Source organism: Pseudophryne corroboree, chromosome 11 (genome assembly GCF_028390025.1).
Source record: "Pseudophryne corroboree isolate aPseCor3 chromosome 11, aPseCor3.hap2, whole genome shotgun sequence".
Classification (NCBI taxonomy): domain Eukaryota; kingdom Metazoa; phylum Chordata; class Amphibia; order Anura; family Myobatrachidae; genus Pseudophryne; species Pseudophryne corroboree.
The window spans coordinates 258094209-258116648 of record NC_086454.1 but is presented as its reverse complement, the minus strand read 5'-3'; the positions used below and the strand labels follow the sequence as shown (position 1 = coordinate 258116648).

The 22440-nt window shown below is 48.7% G+C and overlaps 1 protein-coding gene across 3 annotated transcripts in view; it reads right to left on the bottom strand.

The window, feature by feature from the left end:
- Window positions 1–22440, bottom strand: part of TENT4B (terminal nucleotidyltransferase 4B) — a 109323-nt gene that overhangs the window by 2512 nt on the left and 84371 nt on the right. Inside the window, exon 11 of one of the 3 annotated variants that reach the window (XM_063945352.1) lies at window positions 21426–21620. The exons of 1 other annotated variant lie outside the window; for it this stretch is intronic. In XM_063945352.1, coding sequence (XP_063801422.1) covers window positions 21426–21620 — 195 coding nt within the window. The remainder of the gene's footprint in view (window positions 1–21425; window positions 21621–22440) is intronic. One more of the 3 variants, XM_063945353.1, reaches the window with a different exon arrangement.

Sequence of the window (22440 nt, the reverse complement as noted above, 5' to 3'; positions counted from 1 at the left end):
GGGCCAACAGCATGGTCACTTTCCATGTGAGATATTTCAAATCCACAGATTTGAGTGGTTCAAACCAATATGATTTGAGGAATCCCAACACTACGTTGAGATCCCACGGTGCCACTGGAGGCACACAAGGGCTGTATATGCAATACTCCCTTGACAAACGTCTGGACTTCAGGAACTGAAGCCAATTCTTTCTGGAAGAAAATCTATAGGGCCGAAACTTGAACCTTAATGGACCCCAATTTGAGGCTCATAGACACTCCTGTTTGCAGGAAGTGCAGAAATCGACCTAGTTGAAATTTTTTCGTGGGGCCTTCCTGGCCTCACCCACGCAACATATTTTTACCACATGTGGTGATAACGTTGTGCGGTCACCTCCTTCCTGGCTTTGACCAGGGTAGGTATGACCTCTTCCGGAATGCCTTTTCCCTTAGGATCCGGCGTTCAAACCGCCATGCCGTCAAACGCAGTCGCGGTAAGTCTTGGAACAGACAAGGTCCCTGCTGGAGCAGGTCCTTTCTTAAAGGCCGATGCCACGGTTCCTCTTGGAACAGACATGGTACTTGCTGAAAGCAAATCCCTTCTTAGCTCCCGAGGCCATTAGTCCTCTGTGAGCATCTCTTGAAGTTCCGGTTACCAAGTCCCTCTTGGCCAATCCGGAGCCACGAGTATAGTTCTTACTCCTCTATGTCTTATAATTCTCAATACCTTGGTTATGAGAAGCAGAGGAGGGAACACATACACCGACTGTTACACCCACGGTGTTACCAGGACGTCCACAGCTATCGCCTGAAGGTCTCGTGACCTGGCGCAATACCTGTCCCATTTTTTGTTCGGGCGGGACGCCATCATGTCCACCTTTGGTCTTTCCCAACGGTTCACAATCATGCGGAAAACTTCCAGATGTAGTTCCCACTCTCCCGGGTGGAGGTCGTGCCTGCTGAGGAAGTCTGCTTCCCAGTCGTCCACTCCCGGAATGAACACTGCTGACAGTGCTATCACATGATTTTCCGCCTAGCGAAAAATCCTTGCAGTTTTGCCACTGCCCTCCTGCTTCTTGTGCCGCCCTTTCTGTTTACGTGGGCGACTGCCGTGATGTTATCCCACTGGATCAATACCGGCTGACCTTGAAGCAGAGGTCTTGCTAAGCTTAGAGCATTATAAATTTGCTCTTCGCTCCAGTATATTTATGTGGAGAGAATTCTCCAGACTTGATCACACTCCTTGTGTGACTGCCCCCTAGCCTCTCAGGCTGGCCTCCGTGGTCACGAGCATCCAATCCTGAATGCCGAATCTGCGGCCCTCTAGAAGATGAGCACTCTGTAATCACCACAGGAGAGACACCCTTGTCCTTGGATATAGGGTTATCCGCTGATGCATCTGAAGATGCGATCCGGACCATTTGTCCAGCAGATCCCACTGAAGAGTTCTTGCGTGAAATCTGCCGAATGGAAGCGCTTCGTAATAAGCCACCATTTTTACCAGGACTCTTGTGCAATGATGCACTGACACTTTTCCTGGTTTTAGGAGGATCCCGATTAGCTCGGATAACTCCCTGGCTTTCTCCTCTGGGAGAAACACCTTTTCCTGGACTGTGTCCAGAATCATCCCTAGGACCAGCAGACGTGTCGTCGGAACAACTGCGGTTTTGGAATATTTAGAATCCACCCGTGCTGTCGTAGAACTACTTGAGATAGTGCTACTCCGACCTCCAACTGTTCTCTGGCCCTTGTTCTTATCAGGAGGTCGTCCATTTTCTTTGAAGACGAATCCTCCTTTCGGTCATTACCTTGGTAAGGACCCGGGGTGCCTTGGACAATCCAACGGCATCGTCTTGAAACTGATAGTGACAGTTCTGTACCACGAACCTGAGGTACCCTTGGTGAGAAAAGGCAAATTTTGGGACATGGAGGTAAGCATCCCTGATGTCCCGGGAAACCATATAGTCCCCTTGTTCTTTGCTATCACTGCTCTGAGTGACTCCATCTGGATTTGAACCCTTGTAAGTGTTCAAATTTTTCAGATTTAGAATAGGTCTCACCTAGCCTTCAGTACCACCATATAGTGTGGAGTAATACCCCTTTCCTTGTTGTCGGAGGGGTAATTTTATTATCACCTGCTGGGAATACAGCTTGTGAATTGTTTTCAATACTGCCTCCCTGTCGGAGGGAGACATTGGTACAGCAGACTACAGGAACCTGCGAGGGGGGAAACCTCTCGACATTCCAATCTGTACCCCTTGGATACTACTTGTAGGATCCAGGGGTCCTGTACGGTCCCAGCGTCATGCTGAGAACTTGGTAGAAGCGGTGGAGGGCTTCTGTTCCTGGGAATGGGCTGCCTGCTGCAGTCTTCTTCCCTTTCCTCTATCCCTGGGCAGATATGACTCTTATAGGGACGAAAGGACTGAGGCTGAAAAGACGGTGTCTTTTTCTGCAGAGATGTGACTTAGGGTAAAAAACGGTGGATTTTCCAGCAGTTGCCCTGGCCACCAGGTCCCATGGACCGACCCCAAATAACTCCTCCCCTTTATACGGCAATACATCTTTGTGCCGTTTGGAATCTGCATCACCTGACCACTGTCGTGTCCATAAACATCTTCTTGCAGATATGGACATCGCATTTACTCTTGATGCCAGAGTGCAAATATCCCTCTGCGCATCTCGCATATATAGAAATGCATCCTTTAAATGCTCTATAGTCAATAAAATACTGTCCCTGTCAAAGGTATCAATATTTTTAGTCAGGGAATCCGACCAAGCCACCTCAGCTCTGCACATCCAGGCTGAGGCGATCGCTGGTCGCAGTATAACACCAGCATGTGTGTGTATACTTTTTAGGATATTTTTCAGCCTCCTATCAGCTGGCTCCTTAAGTACGGCCCTATCCGTAGATGGTACCGCTACTTGTTCTGATAAGCGTGTGAGCGCCTTATCCACCCTGAGGGGTGTTTCCCACCGCGCCTTAACTTCTGGCGGGAAAGGGTATACCGCCAATAATTTTCTATCGGGGGAAACCCACGCATCACACACTTCATTTGATTTATCTGATTCAGGAAAAACTACGGTAGTTTTTTCACCTCACACATAATACCCTTTTTTGTGGTACTTGGAGTATCAGAAATATGTAACACCTCCTTCATTGCCCTTAACGTGTGGCCCTAAAAGAAAATACGTTTGTTTCTTCACCGTCGACACTGAAATCAGTGTCCGTGTCTGGGTCTGTGTCGACCGACTGAGGTAAATGGGCATTTTACAGCCCCTGACGGTGTTTGAGACGCCTGGACAGATACTAATTTGTTCGCCGGCCCTCTCATGTCGTCAACCGGCTTGCAGCGTGTTGACATTGTCACGTAATTTCCATAAATAAGCCATCCATTCCGGTGTCGACTCCCTAGAGAGTGACATCACCATTACAGGCAATTTGCTCCGCCTCCTCACCAATATTTTCCTCATACATGTCGACACACACGTACCGACATACAGCACACACATAGGGAATGCTCTGATAGAGGACAGGACCCACTAGCCCTTTGGGGAGACAGAGGGAGAGTTTGCCAGCACACACCAAAACGCTATAATTATCCAGGGACAACCTTTATATAAGTGTTCCTCCCTTATAGCATTTTAATATATATACATATCGCCAAATCAGTGCCCCCCCTCTCTGTTTTAACCCTGTTTCTGTAGTGCAGTGCAGGGGAGAGCATGGGAGCCTTCCCACCAGCCTTTCTGTGAGGGAAAATGGCGCTGTGTGCTGAGGAGAATAGGCCCCGCCCCCTTTTCGGCGGGCTTCTTCTCCGGAGTTTTAGATATCTGGCAGGGGTTAAATACATCCATATAGCCTCAAGGGCTATATGTGATGTATTTTTCGCCATACAGGTATTATACATTGCTGCCCAGGGCGCCCCCCTCCAGCGCCCTGCACCCTCCGTGACCGCTGTGTGAAGTGTGCTGACAACAATGGCGCACAGCTGCAGTGCTGTGCGCTACCTGATGAAGACTGAGAGTCTTCTGCCGCCTGGTTCCGGACCTCTTCATCTTCAGCGTCTGCAAGGGGGGTCGGCGGCGCGGCTCCGGGACGAACCCCAGGGCGAGCCCTGTGTTCCGACTCCCTCTGGAGCTATGTCCAGTAGCCTAAGAATCCAATCCATCCTGCACGCAGGTGAGTTGAAAATCTCTCCCCTAAGTCCCTCGATGCAGTGAGCCTGTTGCCAGCAGGACTCACTGAAAATAAAGAACCTAAAAACTTTTTCTAAGTAACTCTTTAAGAGAGCCACCTAGATTGCACCCTTCTCGGCCGGGCACAAAAACCTAACTGAGGCTTGGAGGAGGGTCATAGGGGGAGGAGCCAGTACACACCATGTGATCCTAAAAGCTTGCTTTTGTGCCCTGTCTCCTGCGGAGCCGCTATTCCCCATGGTCCTGACGGAGTCCCCAGCATCCACTAGGACGTTAGAGAAAATAAGCTCTGGGTTAATCAGGCATTTTGGCAAATACTATTATCCTGCGTGTCAGTGGTCATCTTCCAAATGCGCTACCAGGCTTAAAGTACTACAGAGGATAAAAAAAAAAAAAAAAGGATGTATATGTATGTAATCTGAAAAGCTGCAAGTAAGGAGAGCGCACTCGTGAATGAAAGGATACTGTAACTTTACTAATACAAAATATCCACATACATGCAAGTTTAAAAAGGCACACTTAGCCGGCTCCACAATAACGATCACTCAGGTACAGCGTTGTCCACACAGTGATGTCCTCAGAAATGAGCTCACCGCCAGCCTGGACACTCAGCAGTTTGACGTTCAGCCGTCTACGTAGGTAAGCCACGCCCAACGCATTTCATCATCAAGGGACTTTGTCAAAAGGTGTGTGGACAACGCTGTACCTGAGTGATCGTTATTGTGGAGCTGGCTAAGTGTGCCTTTTTAAACTCACATGTATGTAGATATTTTACATTAGTAAAGTTACTTTATCATTTCATTCACGAGTGCGCTCTCCTTACTTGCAACTTTTCGGAATTCCCTATCTCCTGGCTGGAGTGGATGAGTCTGCACTGCATGCTGTGATGCAACACCTAGGACTGTTATAGGTTAGTAGATGAACGTTAACATTTTTTTTTCACTAAAAAGCATTAGAAAATCTTAACATTAACAAGTTGCTAATTAGTGGTTTATACTATTCCCTGCCTACATGAAACAACTGGCAACAAAATTATAAAGCATTGTGCATCAATCCAGGTGCAGATAAATTTGCTGGATTACATAAGGGCTATGTGAATGAATTGTTAGGGGAGGACAAAATTAATGTGTAAATTGACACCAAAACACATCATACAATAATTTTTTTTTAACAAAAAGGTGAGAATACCAAATTGTGGCCAATTAGATCACTGCACTCTTCATCACATCATTTGCTCAGGGTATTTCAGTAGTTTGGTGCAAAATTTCTGGAGGTGTCATTTATTAAAACGTGTGAATAGCCATAATAGGGCAGTACCAATTTATGCACAGTAGGACTAGAATTGTCAGAACACATATATTCTGTTGTCTGCGTAATGCCTGCCCTGAGCTTGTCCAATGGCAAATCTATATAGCAATGCCCATTTTCACATTTTTTTTTGGTTTGCTTTTTAAACCTCTTTATTTGCAGCATTAAGTCAATGCAAAGATGAAAACTGTAAACTTTACTGAAAAATAAAAAATAATTAGCAACAATAGTGTAGGCGTTGTATAGTAACAAAATGGCTTCATCTCAAAATCAAGCACCAAGCCTGAAGACAAAATGTACAAAACAAAAAGAGCAAATAGGTGTGTTCGGGCTATACAAAAAAAAAAAAAAATTTGTTAGATCAAGAAAATGATACCATGCCACCTTGGAGACGTAACCTAGTTTCAAACCCATTTTTCCCTGTTTTAACTTGAACAACTTTATTTTGTTAGGAAAAACAAAAGCCAATTTTTATTGTTGGGGAAACAAAACCAACAAAAAAAAAATAAGAATTTACTTACTTACTATTTCTCATAGTCCGTAGTGGATGCTGGGGACTCCGAAAGGACCATGGGGAATAGCGGCTCCGCAGGAGACTGGGCACAAAAGTAAAAAGCTTTAGGACTACCTGGTGTGCACTGGCTCCTCCCCCTATGACCCTCCTCCAAGCCTCAGTTAGGATACTGTGCCCGGACGAGCGTACACAATAAGGAAGGATTTTGAATCCCGGGTAAGACTCATACCAGCCACACCAATCACACCGTACAACTTGTGATTTGAACCCAGTTAACAGCATGATAACAGAGGAGCCTCTGAAAAGATGGCTCACAACAAAAATAACCCGATTTTTGTAACAATAACTATGTACAAGTATTGCAGACAATCCGCACTTGGGATGGGCGCCCAGCATCCACTACGGACTACGAGAAATAGAATTATCGGTAAGTAAATTCTTATTTTCTCTGACGTCCTAGTGGATGCTGGGGACTCCGAAAGGACCATGGGGATTATACCAAAGCTCCCAAACGGGCGGGAGAGTGCGGATGACTCTGCAGCACCGAATGAGAGAACTCCAGGTCCTCCTCAGCCAGGGTATCAAATTTGTAGAATTTTGCAAACGTATTTGCCCCTGACCAAGTAGCTGCTCGGCAAAGTTGTAAAGCCGAGACCCCTCGGGCAGCCGCCCAAGATGAGCCCACTTTCCGTGTGGAATGGGCTTTTACAGATTTTGGCTGTGGCAGGCCTGCCACAGAATGTGCAAGCTGAATTGTACTGCAAATCCAACGAGCAATCGTCTGCTTAGAAGCAGGGGCACCCAGCTTGTTGGGTGCATACAGGATAAACAGCGAGTCAGATTTTCTGACTCCAGCCATCCTGGAAACATATATTTTCAGGGCCCTGACTACGTCCAGCAACTTGGAATCCTCCAAGTCCCTAGTAGCCGCAGGCACCACAATAGGCTGGTTTAAGTGAAATGCTGAAACCACCTTAGGGAGAAATTGAGGACGAGTCCTCAATTCTGCCCTGTCCGTATGAAAAATCAGGTAAGGGCTTTTATAGGATAAAGCCGCCAATTCTGATACACGCCTGGCTGAAGCCAGGGCTAACAGCATGACCACTTTCCATGTGAGATATTTTAAGTCCACAGTGGTGAGTGGTTCAAACCAATGTGATTTTAGGAATCCCAAAACTACATTGAGATCCCAAGGTGCCACTGGAGGCACAAAAGGAGGCTGTATATGCAGTACCCCCTTGACAAACGTCTGAACTTCAGGAACTGAAGCTAGTTCTTTTTGGAAGAATATTGACAGGGCCGAAATTTGAACCTTAATGGACCCTAATTTGAGGCCCATAGACAGTCCTGTTTGCAGGAAATGCAGGAATCGTTGAAATTCCTCTGTAGGGGCCTTCCTGGCCTCACACCACGCAACATATTTACGCCAAATACAGTGATAATGTTGCACAGTTACATCCTTCCTGGCTTTGATCAGGGTAGGGATAACTTCATCCGGAATGCCTTTTTCCTTCAGGATCCGGCGTTCAACCGCCATGCCGTCAAACGCAGCCGCGGTAAGTCTTGGAACAGACATGGTCCCTGCTGGAGCAGGTCCTTTCTTAGAGGTAGAGGCCACGGGTCTTCCGTGAGCATCTCTTGAATTTCCGGGTACCAAGTCCTTCTTGGCCAATCCGGAGCCACGAGTATAGTCTTTACTCCTCTCCTTCTTATGATTCTCAGTACCTTGGGTATGAGAGGCAGAGGAGGGAACACATACTGACTGGTACACCCACGGTGTTACCAGAGCGTCCACAGCTATTGCCTGAGGGTCCCTTGACCTGGCGCAATATCTGTCCAGTTTTTTGTTGAGGCGGGACGCCATCATGTCCACCTTTGGTTTTTCCCAACGGTTCACAATCATGTGGAAGACTTCTGGGTGAAGTCCCCACTCCCCCGGGTGAAGATCGTGTCTGCTGAGGAAGTCTGCTTCCCAGTTGTCCACTCCCGGAATGAACACTGCTGACAGTGCTATCACATGATTTTCCGCCCAGCGAAGAATCCTTGCAACTTCCGTCATTGCCCTCCTGCTTCTTGTGCCGCCCTGTCTGTTTACGTGGGCGACTGCCGTGATGTTGTCCGACTGGATCAACACCGGCTGACCCTGAAGCAGAGGCCTTGCCTGACTTAGGGCATTGTAAATGGCCCTTAGTTCCAGGATATTTATGTGAAGTGACGTTTCCATGCTTGACCACAAGCCCTGGAAATTTTTTCCCTGTGTGACTGCTCCCCAGCCTCTCAGGCTGGCATCCGTGGTCACCAGGACCCAATCCTGAATGCCGAATCTGCGGCCCTCTAGGAGATGAGCACTCTGTAACCACCACAGGAGAGACACCCTTGTCCTTGGAGACAGGGTTATCCGCTGATGCATTTGAAGATGCGATCCGGACCATTTGTCCAGCAGATCCCACTGAAAAGTTCTTGCGTGGAATCTGCCGAATGGAATCGCTTCGTAAGAAGCCACCATCTTTCCCAGGACCCTTGTGCATTGATGCACTGACACTTGGCCTGGTCTTAGGAGGTTCCTGACTAGGTCGGATAACTCCCTGGCTTTCTCCTCCGGGAGAAACACCTTTTTCTGTACTGTGTCCAGAATCATCCCTAGGAACAGCAGACGTGTCGTCGGAATCAGCTGCGATTTTGGAATATTTAGAATCCATCCGTGCTGTCGTAGTACTACTTGAGATAGTGCTACTCCGACCTCTAACTGTTCTCTGGACCTTGCCCTTATCAGGAGATCGTCCAAGTAAGGGATAATTAAGACGCCTTTTCTTCGAAGAAGAATCATCATTTCGGCCATTACCTTGGTAAAGACCCGGGGTGCCGTGGACAATCCAAACGGCAGGAAACTGATAGTGACAGTTCTGTACCACAAACCTGAGGTACCCTTGGTGAGAAGGGCAAATTGGGACATGGAGGTAAGCATCCTTGATGTCCAGAGACACCATATAGTCCCCTTCTTCCAGGTTCGCTATCACTGCTCTGAGTGACTCCATCTTGAACTTGAACCTTTTTATGTAAGTGTTCAAGGATTTTAGATTTAAAATGGGTCTCACCGAGCCGTCCGGCTTCGGTACCACAAACAGCGTGGAATAATACCCCTTTCCCTGTTGTAGGAGGGGTACCTTGATTATCACCTGCTGGGAATACAGCTTGTGAATGGCTTCCAATACCGCCTCCCTGTCGGGGGGAGACGTTGGTAAAGCAGACTTCAGGAACCGGCGAGGGGGAGACGTCTCGAATTCCAATTTGTACCCCTGAGATACTACCTGCAGGATCCAGGGGTCCACTTGCGAGTGAGCCCACTGCGCGCTGAAATTCTTGAGACGGGCCCCCACCGTGCCTGAGTCCGCTTGTAAGGCCCCAGCGTCATGCTGAGGACTTGGCAGAAGCGGGGGAGGGCTTCTGTTCGTGGGAAGAGGCTGTCTGCTGCAGTCTTTTTCCCCTTCCTCTGCCCCGGGGCAGATATGAGTGGCCTTTTGCCCGCTTGCCCTTATGGGGACGAAAGGACTGAGCCTGAAAAGACGGTATCTTTTTCTGCTGAGAGGTGGCCTGGGGTAAAAAGGTGGATTTCCCAGCCGTTGCCGTGGCCACCAGGTCCGATAGACCGACCCCAAATAACTCCTCCCCTTTATACGGCAATACTTCCATATGCCGTTTGGAATCCGCATCACCTGACCACTGTCGCGTCCATAACCCTCTTCTGGCAGAAATGGACAGCGCACTTACTCTTGATGCCAGAGTGCAAATATCCCTCTGTGCATCTCGCATATATAGAAATGCATCCTTTAAATGCTCTATAGTCAATAATATATTGTCCCTGTCCAGGGTATCAATATTTTCAGTCAGGAAATCCGACCAAGCCACCCCAGCACTGCACATCCAGGCTGAGGCGATTGCTGGTCGCAGTATAATACCAGTATGTGTGTATATACTTTTTAGGATATTTTCCAGCTTCCTATCAGCTGGTTCCTTGAGGGCGGCCGTATCAGGAGACGGTAACGCCACTTGTTTTGATAAGCGTGAGCGCCTTATCTACCCTAGGGGGTGTTTCCCAACGCACCCTAACCTCTGGCGGGAAAGGGTATAATGCCAATAATTTTTTAGAAATTAGCAGTTTTTTATCGGGGGAAACCCACGCTTCATCACACACCTCATTTAATTCATCTGATTCAGGAAAAACTACGGGTAGTTTTTTCACACCCCACATAATACCCTTTTTTGTGGTACTTGTAGTATCAGAAATGTTCAAAACCTCCTTCATTGCCGTGATCATGTAACGTGTGGCCCTACTGGAAAATACGTTTGTTTCCTCACCGTCGACACTGGAGTCAGTGTCCGTGTCAGTGTCTGTATCGACCTGAGGTAACGGGCGTTTTAGAGCCCCTGACTGTGTTTGAGACGCCTGTACAGGTATTAACTGATTTGCCGGCTGTCTCATGTCGTCAACAGTCTTTTGTAAAGTGCTGACACTATCACGTAATTCTTTCCATAAGACCATCCAGTCAGGTGTCGACTCCCTAGGGGGTGACATCACTAACACAGGCAATTGCTCCGCCTCCACACCATTTTCCTCCTCATACATGTCGACACAACGTACCGACACACAGCACACACACAGGGAATGCTCTGACAGAGGACAGGACCCCACTAGCCCTTTGGGGAGACAGAGGGAGAGTTTGCCAGCACACACCAGAGCGCTATATATATATAGGGATAACCTTATATAAGTGTTTTTCCCTGATATAGCTGCTGTATATATTTATCTGCCAAATTAGTGCCCCCCCTCTCTTGTTTTACCCTGTTTCTGTAGTTCAGGACTGCAGGGGAGAGTCAGGGAGCCTTCCTCCAACGGAGCTGTGAGGAAAAAATGGCGCCAGTGTGCTGAGGAGATAGGCTCCGCCCCCTTCTCGGCGGCCTTTCTCCCGCTTTTTTATGGAAAAATTGGCAGGGGTTAAATGCATCCATATAGCCCAGGAGCTATATGTCATGTATTTTTTGCCAAAAAAGGTGTTTTTATTGCGTCTCAGGGCGCCCCCCCCCAGCGCCCTGCACCCTCAGTGACCGGAGTGTGAAGTGTGCTGAGAGCAATGGCGCACAGCTGCGGTGCTGTGCGCTACCTTATTGAAGACAGGACGTCTTCTGCCGCCGATTTTCCGGACCTCTTCAGTCTTCTGGCTCTGTAAGGGGGCCGGCGGCGCGGCTCTGGGACCCATCCATGGCTGGGCCTGTGATCGTCCCTCTGGAGCTAATGTCCAGTAGCCTAAGAAGCCCAATCCACTCTGCACGCAGGTGAGTTCGCTTCTTCTCCCCTTAGTCCCTCGGTGCAGTGAGCCTGTTGCCAGCAGGTCTCACTGAAAATAAAAAACCTACTTTAAACTTTTACTCTAAGCAGCTCAGGAGAGCCACCTAGATTGCACCCTTCTCGTTCGGGCACAAAAATCTAACTGAGGCTTGGAGGAGGGTCATAGGGGGAGGAGCCAGTGCACACCAGGTAGTCCTAAAGCTTTTTACTTTTGTGCCCAGTCTCCTGCGGAGCCGCTATTCCCCATGGTCCTTTCGGAGTCCCCAGCATCCACTAGGACGTTAGAGAAAAAACCAATAAAGAAAAAGAAAAAAAAAAAAAGAAAAAAAAAAAAGTGTGCACATCTCCCATTGCAAGTATGCTACATTATTTTTTAATACATGTCCCCTGCTCACTAATATAAGGAAGACAACTGCTGGGGGGGGGGGGGGGGGGGAGAGAGGCAAGCAGGAAGGCACACACGAGGATGGTAGTGGAAGGAGTAGTGTTGTGCGGTTACAAAACTCTGAACAAAACTGAGGCAGAAATGAGATTTTGGTTCTTAACCTGATAAATCTGATGCTATGGGGGATACTGTAGAAACCATGGGGGGTGTAGCAGGTGCAGGAGGAGTCTAGCTACTACAGAGTTAACTTTTTAGGGCAACTCAGGCTCCCCCTCACATATGTGCTGCCCCTTGCACAGGCCAGGCAGTTTTCGGTTAGCAAAGGGCTGACAGAGGAAAGGAGAGGAGAAATGAGAAACCAGGCACGCAACCAGTGTCACATGAGGATCAGGTAGCCTAGTATAACTCAAACACAACCAAAGAAAACCAGGAGCGAATAGGAGGACGCCCAGTGTCCCCCCCACACCCCGCCCCACAGCATCAGAGAGGTTCAATATGATATCCTGGCAGTCGGGATGCCGGCGGTTCAGGCATTGGTCTCGCAAGTGGTGCAAGGATTCCAGTGTCGGTCACATAACCACTAGCATCTGTCCATCAGCATGCATCTCCATCAGAGAAACAGATTTATCCGGTAAGAACCAAAAAAAAAAATTTGGGAAATACCAAAGCTGTCCACTAAGGGAGGGAAGGCTCCTGAACTGCCCGGAGGAACTTTCATCCAAAATGTAGTCAAACCAAATGAAGCACCGGGAGGCCAGCCTCACAGAGGACTTCCCAAATCCACTGAGCAATGGATGGAAGCAGACCAACCTCCCCTGAACACCAACTAAAGGACAAAGTCTGAAAGGCAACATTTCTTAGACCTGTGTAAATGTGGAGAACTCTCACGATGGCACACTGAAAGGACAGAACTACAATCTCCTGATATGAAATTTGTAGACCACTTTCAGAAGGAAAGACCATAGCAAAGTGAGGCACCATGCCCTAAGTATGGCGAGCAAAGCAAGCTCACAAGGATACGTTTCCATTCATTTGGCTCAGATATGGTGAAACAAAAATAAACTTGTGTTGACCATTTTCATGTCAACCTTTTCTGTTGTCTAACTTTTCCATGTACACCTTCTGACCCTGTCGAACATTTGAGGTCGACATACGGACAAACTTTTTACTGTAGAACCACACACGATCTGAAGGGAAGAACCATTCCACTTGGACAGACTACTACCTGGAAGATCCTGGAGTGAAACGGGGCAAACTCCACAATGTCGATAGTGTACAACAGCTTCCCTAGGACCCATATTGTTGCACAGATACTCACTCCATGAACAGCAGAGGGACTGAATGAAAACCTGTAGCGAGACAATCCTGCCCTGCAGAAGGAACACCTGTTGAACCCCAGGATCATCAGCTGCTGAGCCTGTTTCAAACTTGACTTTCGTCAGCTGTTGAGCCACCCATGGGATTGAAGAAACTGAAACGGTAGGGAGATATGTTCTTGCAAAATGACTTCCAACTGCGCTGCAAGGAGGTGGTCATCCAGGTACTGGATTATCCGGTCCCCTTTGAGCCGTAGGGTAGCCATTAATGACACCACTTTGGCGAACAGCCGAGGAGCTCTTCACAACCCGAAAGTGGTATCTGTTTGAGAAGACTGCAACTCGCAGAAACTGCTGGTATTCCAATGAAATTAGGATATGCAGGTAAGCATCCTTGACATCCAGGGACACAAGGAAGTCCTCTGGGTCCAAGGAATGCAGTATGTCCCGGATAGACTCCATTTTGGATTTGGGGTCCAAGACAAACATTCAGGGACTTCAAATTGAGTATTAGGCAGAAGGAACCATCTGGTTTCCTCAAGAGGAACACGTATGAAAAGAAACCAACTCTTTATTGATTTGCAAAAACATGAGCAATAACCACTGAGTCCACAATGGACTGGACACACACACACACACCCCGACAGAGTACCAGCTGTGGTCTAATCGTTAGGTAGACTGGTAGTGAGAAAATGACTAGGAGGAGGTTCTATGAAGGAAAGGATGTAGCCCTGTCTCAACACGCCCCAAGCCCAAGAACCAGACATTGTTTTTCATCATTCTTCGCAGACAAATTGCAGACAGCCTCCCACTCCCAGGTGGGAGTCCTGGCTTTCACATGGTTTGCTTTTCACCAGTCCTGGGGGCAGACTTGGTACCTCTTAACAGTTGTTTTCCTTTGTGCTTTTCACCTTGGGAGGAGGAAGTGTGACCACTAAAGGAAGGCTGTAACCTGGGACACCACTGGGAACTAAAGAACCACAAAGGAGGAACTTTTGGTTTAGTGCCTGCAGACAATAGGAATGCAACCTTAGATACAGTCACATAAGCAATTAACTTATCCAATTCAGTGACAATTTCACCATTAAAAGGGAGATCTTCTAGAGCAGGGGTGTCAAACTCGCGGCCCTCCAGCTGTTGTGGAACTACACATCCCAGCATGCCTTGCCATCTATTTTGTATTAGGGATGGCTGCAACTGTGGCAGAGCATGCTGGAATGTGTAGTTCCACAACAGCTGGAGGGCCATGAGTTTGACACCCCTGTTCTAGAGTCTTTTTATATTTGGTGTCGGACCGCCATGTGCGATGCCAGACGGGCTCTCCTGGGCACCACTACTAAGAATGAAATCCAAGTTGATACTAGAATCTAAAGACACCTCTCCTAGATAGGCCACCGCCTCAGACAGACATTCTCCACTGTTGACAATAGTTCAGAGCGAGGAATAGCTTAACGAAGACTTTCATACAGTGAGTCAGTTTATCTCCCCAAAAGGAGTATTCTATTTGGATTTATCCGATGAAGAGACAGGATAAAATAAAAAAAGTGATCTGGAAATCTGGAACTGCTTGTTAGGAAGGGCCCAATTTTCAGTGAGAAGATTCTTCAACAGCACCGAAGAGGAGAAGGTTACCGTTTACTTTTTCTTGTGATTCAAAGAGAAACGCATCCTGAGGTGGGGTGTCTTGCAAGTTCTTAATTTGTAGAACAGATCTGAATGCCGCTATTAAAGCTTCCACACTTACCATACTAGTATGTTCCTAGTATCTCCAGATTAAAAATTGTGTTGAAAATAAGCCGCAGGGAGGAATCTTCAGAATCAGATTCACATACTGACTGAAAAGGTGTGGGTAAAGCATGATTAGCAGGACGTGGACATGCAGAAGGATCCAGCATATGTTGCAGGGAAGTGGAAACTTGGACCAGGCTCCGAGGAGAGCCCTTCTCCCTCAGCAACCATAGCAGGAACCCATCGCTATTAAGAAACAGCACCCAGTTAGGTTACATTAGTGAGGAAGAAGAGCATTAGGCCCTCAATGGCCCCTCCTCCCTCTGGTGACCTCTACACCAAGGGAGGAAAATGCTGGCTGAAAAGATGGCTTCCCACCTGTTCCCCAGGGTTCCAGTCATGCTTGTGGTGGCTGCAAGGGCCGAGTTGCTGCCAACAGTAACGGCCCACAGGTGGCAGGCATCTGGAATGGGCGGTGGGCATGAGCGCTGCTTGGGGAAGGATGGGGGGGGGGGGGGGGGGGGGCTGAAAGCAAAAACGTGACCAGCACTCGGGAAACACACAAAAAAATTCCACCTGGCCAGTGCAAGGGGTGGGGTATAGGGTAGGAGGAGCCTGAGCTGCCCTAAAAAGTTAACTCTTTAGTGCCCAAACTCCTCTTGCACCTTCTATATTCTCTGTGGTCTCTCCTGTGTACCCAATGGCTGAGAGAGAAAATAAGAATTTACTCACCGGTAATTCTATTTCTCGTAATCCGTAGTGGATGCTGGGAACTCCATAAGGACCATGGGGAATAGCGGGCTCCGAAGGAGGCTGGGCACTCTAGAAAGATTTATGACTACCTGGTGTGCACTGGCTCCTCCCACTATGACCCTCCTCCAAGCCTCAGTTAGGACACTGTGCCCGGACGAGCTGACATAATAAGGAAGGATTTTGAATCCCGGGTAAGACTCATACCAGCCACACCAATCACACCGTACAACTCGTGATACTATATCCAGTTTGACAGTATGAAAACAACTGAGCCTCTCAACAGATGGCTCAACAATAACCCTTTAGTTATCAATAACTATTTACAAGTATTGCAGGCAATCCGCACTTGGGATGGGCGCCCAGCATCCACTACGGACTACGAGAAATAGAATTACCGGTGAGTAAATTCTTATTTTCTCTGACGTCCTAGTGGATGCTGGGAACTCCGTAAGGACCATGGGGATTATACCAAAGCTCCCAAACGGGCGGGAGAGTGCGGATGACTCTGCAGCACCGAATGAGAGAACTCCAGGTCCTCCTCAGCCAGGGTATCAAATTTGTAGAATTTTGCAAACGTGTTTGCCCCTGACCAAGTAGCTGCTCGGCAAAGTTGTAAAGCCGAGACCCCTCGGGCAGCCGCCCAAGATGAGCCCACCTTCCTTGTGGAATGGGCATTTACAGATTTTGGCTGTGGCAGGCCTGCCACAGAATGTGCAAGCTGAATTGTACTACAAAACCAGCGAGCAATAGTCTGCTTAGAAGCAGGAGCACCCAGCTTGTTGGGTGCATACAGGATAAACAGCGAGTCAGATTTTCTGACTCCAGCCATCCTGGAAACATATATTTTCAGGGCCCTGACAACGTCTAGCAACTTGGGAGTCCTCCAAGTCCCTAGTAGCCCCAGGCACCACAATAGGCTGGTTCAGGTGAAACGCTGACACCACCTTAGGGAGAAACTGGGGACGAGTCCTCAATTCTGCCCTATCCATATGGAAAATCAGATAAGGGCTTTTACATGATAAAGCCGCCAATTCTGACACTCGCCTGGCTGAAGCCAAGGCCAATAACATGACCACTTTCCACGTGAGATATTTCAGATCCACGGTTTTTAGTGGCTCAAACCAATGTGATTTTAAGAAACTCAACACCACGTTGAGATCCCAAGGTGCCACAGGAGGCACAAACGGGGGCTGAATATGCAGCACTCCTTTCACAAATGTCTGAACTTCAGGTACTGAAGCTAGTTCTTTTTGAAAGAAAATCGACAGAGCCGAGATCTGTACTTTAATGGAGCCTAGTTTTAGGCCCATATTCACTCCTGCTTGCAGGAAATGCAGAAATCGACCTAGTTGAAATTCCTCTGTTGGGGCCTTTTCGGCCTCACACCATGCAACATATTTCCGCCATATGCGGTGATAATGATTTGCCGTAACATCTTTCCTGGCTTTAATAAGCGTAGGAATGACTTCCTCCGGAATGCCCTTTTCCTTCAGGATCCGGCGTTCAACCGCCATGCCGTCAAACGCAGCCGCGGTAAGTCTTGGAACAGACAGGGCCCCTGCTGTAGCAGGTCTTGTCTGAGCGGCAGAGGCCACGGGTCCTCTGAGATCATCTCTTGAAGTTCCGGGTACCACGCTCGTCTTGGCCAATCCGGAACCACGAGAATTGTGTTTACTCCTCGCTTTCTTATTATTCTCAATACCTTTGGTATGAGAGGCAGAGGAGGGAACACATAAACCGACTGGTACACCCACGGTGTCACTAGAGCGTCCACAGCTATCGCCTGAGGGTCCCTTGACCTGGCGCAATATCTTTTTAACTTTTTGTTGAGGCGGGACGCCATCATGTCCACCTGTGGTTTTTCCCAACGGTTTACCAGCATCTGGAAGACTTCTGGATGAAGTCCCCACTCTCCCGGGTGGAGGTCGTGTCTGCTGAGGAAGTCTGCTTCCCAGTTGTCCACTCCCGGAATGAACACTGCCGACAGTGCTAGTACATGATTCTCCGCCCATCGGAGAATTCTTGTGGCTTCTGCCATTGCCATCCTGCTTCTTGTGCCGCCCTGTCGATTTACATGGGCGACTGCCGTGATGTTGTCTGACTGGATCAGCACCGGCTGGTGTAGGAGCAGGGATTTTGCTGGACTTAGGGCATTGTAAATGGCCCTTAGTTCCAGAATATTTATGTGTAGGGAAGTCTCCTGACTCGACCATAGTCCTTGGAAGTTTCTTCCCCGTGTGACTGCCCCCCCAGCCTCGAAGGCTGGCATCCGTGGTCACCAGGACCCAGTCCTGTATGCCGAACCTGCGGCCCTCTAGAAGATGGGCACTCTGCAGCCACCACAGTAGAGACACCCTGGTTCTTGGAGACAGGGTTATTAAGCGATGCATCTGAAGATGCGATCCGGACCATTTGTCCAACAGGTCCCACTGAAAGATTCTGGCATGGAACCTGCCGAAGGGAATTGCTTCGTAAGAAGCTACCATCTTTCCCAGGACCCGCGTGCAGTGATGCACCGATACCTGTTTTGGTTTCAGGAGGTCTCTGACTAGAGATGACAGCTCCCTGGCTTTCTCCTCCGGGAGAAACACTTTTTTCTGGACTGTATCCAGAATCATACCCAGGAACAATAGACGTGTCGTCGGAACCAGCTGTGACTTTAGGATATTCAGAATCCAGCCGTGCTGGTGCAGCACTTCCTGAGATAGTGCTACTCCCACCAACAACTGTTCCTTGGACCTCGCCTTTATTAGGAGATCGTCCAAGTACGGGATAATTAAAACTCCCTTTCTTCGAAGGAGTATCATCATTTCCGCCATAACCTTGGTAAATACCCTCGGTGCCGTGGACAGTCCAAACGGCAGCGTCTGGAATTGGTAATGGCAATCCTGTACCACAAATCTGAGGTACTCCTGGTGAGGATGGTAAATGGGGACATGCAAGTAAGCATCCTTGATGTCCAGGGATACCATGTAATCCCCCTCGTCCAGGCTTGCAATAACCGCCCTGAGCGATTCCATCTTGAACTTGAATTTTTTTATGTATGTGTTCAAGGATTTCAAATTTAAAATGGGTCTCACCGAACCGTCCGGTTTCGGCACCACAAATAGTGTGGAGTAGTAACCCCGGCCTTGTTGAAGTAGGGGTACCTTGATTATCACCTGCTGGGAATACAGCTTGTGAATTGCCGCTAGTACCGCCTCCCTGTCTGAGGGAGCAATCGGCAAGGCAGATTTTAGGAAACGGTGGGGTGGAGATGCCTCGAATTCCAGTTTGTACCCCTGAGATACTATTTGAAGGATCCAGGGATCCACCTGTGAGCGAGCCCACTGATCGCTGAAATTCTTGAGGCGGCCCCCGACCGCACCTGGCTCCGCCTGTGGAGCCCCACCGTCATGCGGCGGACTCGGAAGAAGAAGCGGGGGGGGAAGGACTTTTGCTCCTGGGAACCTGCTGTTTGTTGCAGCCTTTTTCCCCTACCTCTGCCTCTGGACAGAAAAGACCCGCCTTTTCCACGCTTGTTTTTCTGGGTCCGAAAGGACTGAACCTGATAAAACGGCGCCTTCTTAGGCTGTGAGGGGACATGGGGTAAAAATGCTGACTTCCCAGACGTTGCTGTGGAAACTAGGTCCGAGAGACCATCCCCAAATAATTCCTCACCCTTATAAGGCAAAACTTCCATGTGCCTTTTAGAATCTGCATCTCCTGTCCACTGGCGAGTCCATAAGCCTCTCCTAGCAGAAATGGACAATGCACTTACTTTAGATGCCAGCCGGCAGATTTCCCTCTGTGCATCTCTCATATATAAGACTGAGTCTTTGATATGGTCTATGGTTAGCAGAATCGTGTCTCTGTCTAGTGTGTCAATATTTTCTGACAGTTTATCTGACCACGCAGCGGCAGCACTGCACATCCATGCTGACGCAATAGATGGCCTAAGTATAATGCCTGAGTGTGTGTATACAGACTTCAGGATTGCCTCCTGCTTTCTATCAGCAGGTTCCTTGAGGGCGGCCGTATCCGGAGACGGTAGTGCCACCTTTTTAGACAAACGTGTGAGCGCTTTATCCACCCTAGGAGGTGTTTCCCAACGTGACCTATCCTCTGGCGGGAAAGGGAACGCCATTAGTACCTTCTTAGGAATTACCAATTTTTTATCAGGGAAAGCCCACGCTTCTTCACACACTTCATTTAATTCATCTGATGGGGGAAAAACTACGGGTAGTTTTTTCTCCCCAAACATAATACCCTTTTTAGTGGTACCTGTATTTATATCAGAAATGTGTAACACCTCTTTCATTGCCTCAATCATGCAGTGAATGGCCTTAGTGGGCATCAGATTAGACTCATCGTCATCGACACTGGTGTCAGTATCAGTGTCGACATCTGCGCCTGCGATCTGAGGTAGCGGGCGTTTCAGAGCCCCTGATGACCTTTGAGACGCCTGGACAGGCACGAGCTGAGAAGACGGCTGTCCCACATTTGGCATGTCGTCAAATTTCTTATGTAAGGAGTCTATACGTGCACTCCTTTCTTTCCATAAGCTCATCCACTCAGGTGTCTGCCCCGCAGGGGGTGACATCCCTTCTAAAGGCATCTGCTCCGTCTCCACCTCATTATCCTCATCAAACATGTCGACACAGCCGTACCGACACACCGCACACACACAGGGAATGCTCTAACAGAGGACAGGACCCACAAAAGCCCTTTGGGGGGACAGAGTGAGAGTATGCCAGCACACACCAGAGCGCTATATTATGCAGGGACTAACTGAGTTATGTCCCCTATAGCTGCTTTTTCTATATAAATGTATACTGCGCCTAAATTTAGTGCCCCCCCCCCCCCCCCCCTCTTTTTTACCCTTTTCTGTAGTGTAGACTGCAGGGGAGAGCCAGGGAGCTTCCTTCCAGCGGAGCTGTGAGGGAAAATGGCGCCAGTGTGCTGAAGGAGATAGCTCCGCCCCTTTTCCGCGGACTATTCTCCCGCTTTTTCCTATATTCTGGCAGGGGTATTTTCCACATATATAGCCTCTGGGGCTATATATTGTGGTATTTTTGCCAGCCAAGGTGTTATTATTGCTTCTCAGGGCGCCCCCCCCCCCAGCGCCCTGCACCCTCAGTGACCGGAGTGTGAAGTGTGTGTGAGGAGCAATGGCGCACAGCTGCAGTGCTGTGCGCTACCTTGGTGAAGACTGATGTCTTCTGCCGCCGATTTTCCGGACCTCTTCTTGCTCTGTAAGGGGGACGGCGGCGCGGCTCCGGGACCGAACACCAAGGCTGGGCCTGCGGTCGATCCCTCTGGAGCTAATGGTGTCCAGTAGCCCAAGAAGCCCAAGCTGGCTGCAAGCAGGCAGGTTCGCTTCTTCTCCCCTTAGTCCCTCGCTGCAGTGAGCCTGTTGCCAGCAGGTCTCACTGAAAATAAAAAACCTAATTTCTATATTTCTTTCTAAAGGCTCAGGAGAGCCCCTAGTGTGCATCCAACCTCGGCCGGGCACAAAATCTAACTGAGGCTTGGAGGAGGGTCATAGTGGGAGGAGCCAGTGCACACCAGGTAGTCATAAATCTTTCTAGAGTGCCCAGCCTCCTTCGGAGCCCGCTATTCCCCATGGTCCTTACGGAGTTCCCAGCATCCACTAGGACGTCAGAGAAATAGTAAAACAAATACATGAAACAAAGATCACATTTAATTAGTTTGCCCATGTTCCTATACACTCTGGCTGCCATATAACCTTTCCATCAGCAAGAAGAAAGAGGGCACCGTAAATAACTAAGAAAAACAAATGCCACACAAGGACTCATTCTTCAGGTAATGCTGCAGAGTGAATGTGTGTACTGCATTTACAGTAAAACAGGGTTCATTATCAATGACCCTTTCCTTGGGGAGTGTCCACTAATCATACCTGGACTTTGTTGCTGTTGTTTGAGGAGCTGATGCTCTGGTTAGCTTGTAGTTTGGTGCTGGATTGCGAGGAGCTGGTGCAAGATTCCAGAGGGCCCATTCGACTGTCGCTGGTTTGCCGACAACCCGGCTGCTTCGACGTCTTGAAGGGGGTTCCGTCTGAGTCCTGAATGCACAGACGTTTAATGACTTTCTTCTACGGGAGACACGTGGTGTGTCATGCAAGGGGAGTTGACACCACTGGCTAAGCAGAGGCTCTCATACAGTACAAAACCCACATACTCAAAGCAGGTAAATCTTGGTGTGCATGTTACATAGAAATGCACTTTTAGCGTGGGCATTATTAAACTGAATCGATAAACAATTAATATATATATATATTCATATCTTTAGTGACAGGAGATCTGCACATTGGTATATTACTAACTTTAATTGACTGCTAAACTATGGTTAAAAAACAAACAAAACTAATCAGCCTAGGTCAGTGTGGCGCGCAGAAGCTACGGCTCTGTCACCCAGGTCAGTGTGGCGCGCAGACGCTATGTCTCTATGCAGTCCAGGTCAGTGTGGCGCGCAGACGCTATGTCTCTATGCAGTCCAGGTCAGTGTGGTGCGCAGACGCTATGTCTCTATGCAGTCCAGGTCAGTGTGGTGCGCAGACGCTACATCTCTATGTCGCCCAGGTCAGTGTGGCGCGCAGACGCTACATCTCTATGTCGCCCAGGTCAGGGTGGCATGTAGACGCTACCGTCTCTATGTAGTCCAGGTCAGTGTAGCGTGCAGACGCTACATCTCTATGTCGCCCAGGTCAGGGTGGCATGTAGACGCTACCGTCTCTATGTAGTCCAGGTCAGTGTAGCGTGCAGACGCTACCGTCTCTATGTAGTCCAGGTCAGTGTAGCGTGCAGACGCTACCGTCTCTATGCAGTCCAGGTCAGTGTAGCGTGCAGACGCTACCGTCTCTATGTAGTCCAGGTCAGTGTAGCGTGCAGACGCTACAGTATCTATGTAGTCCA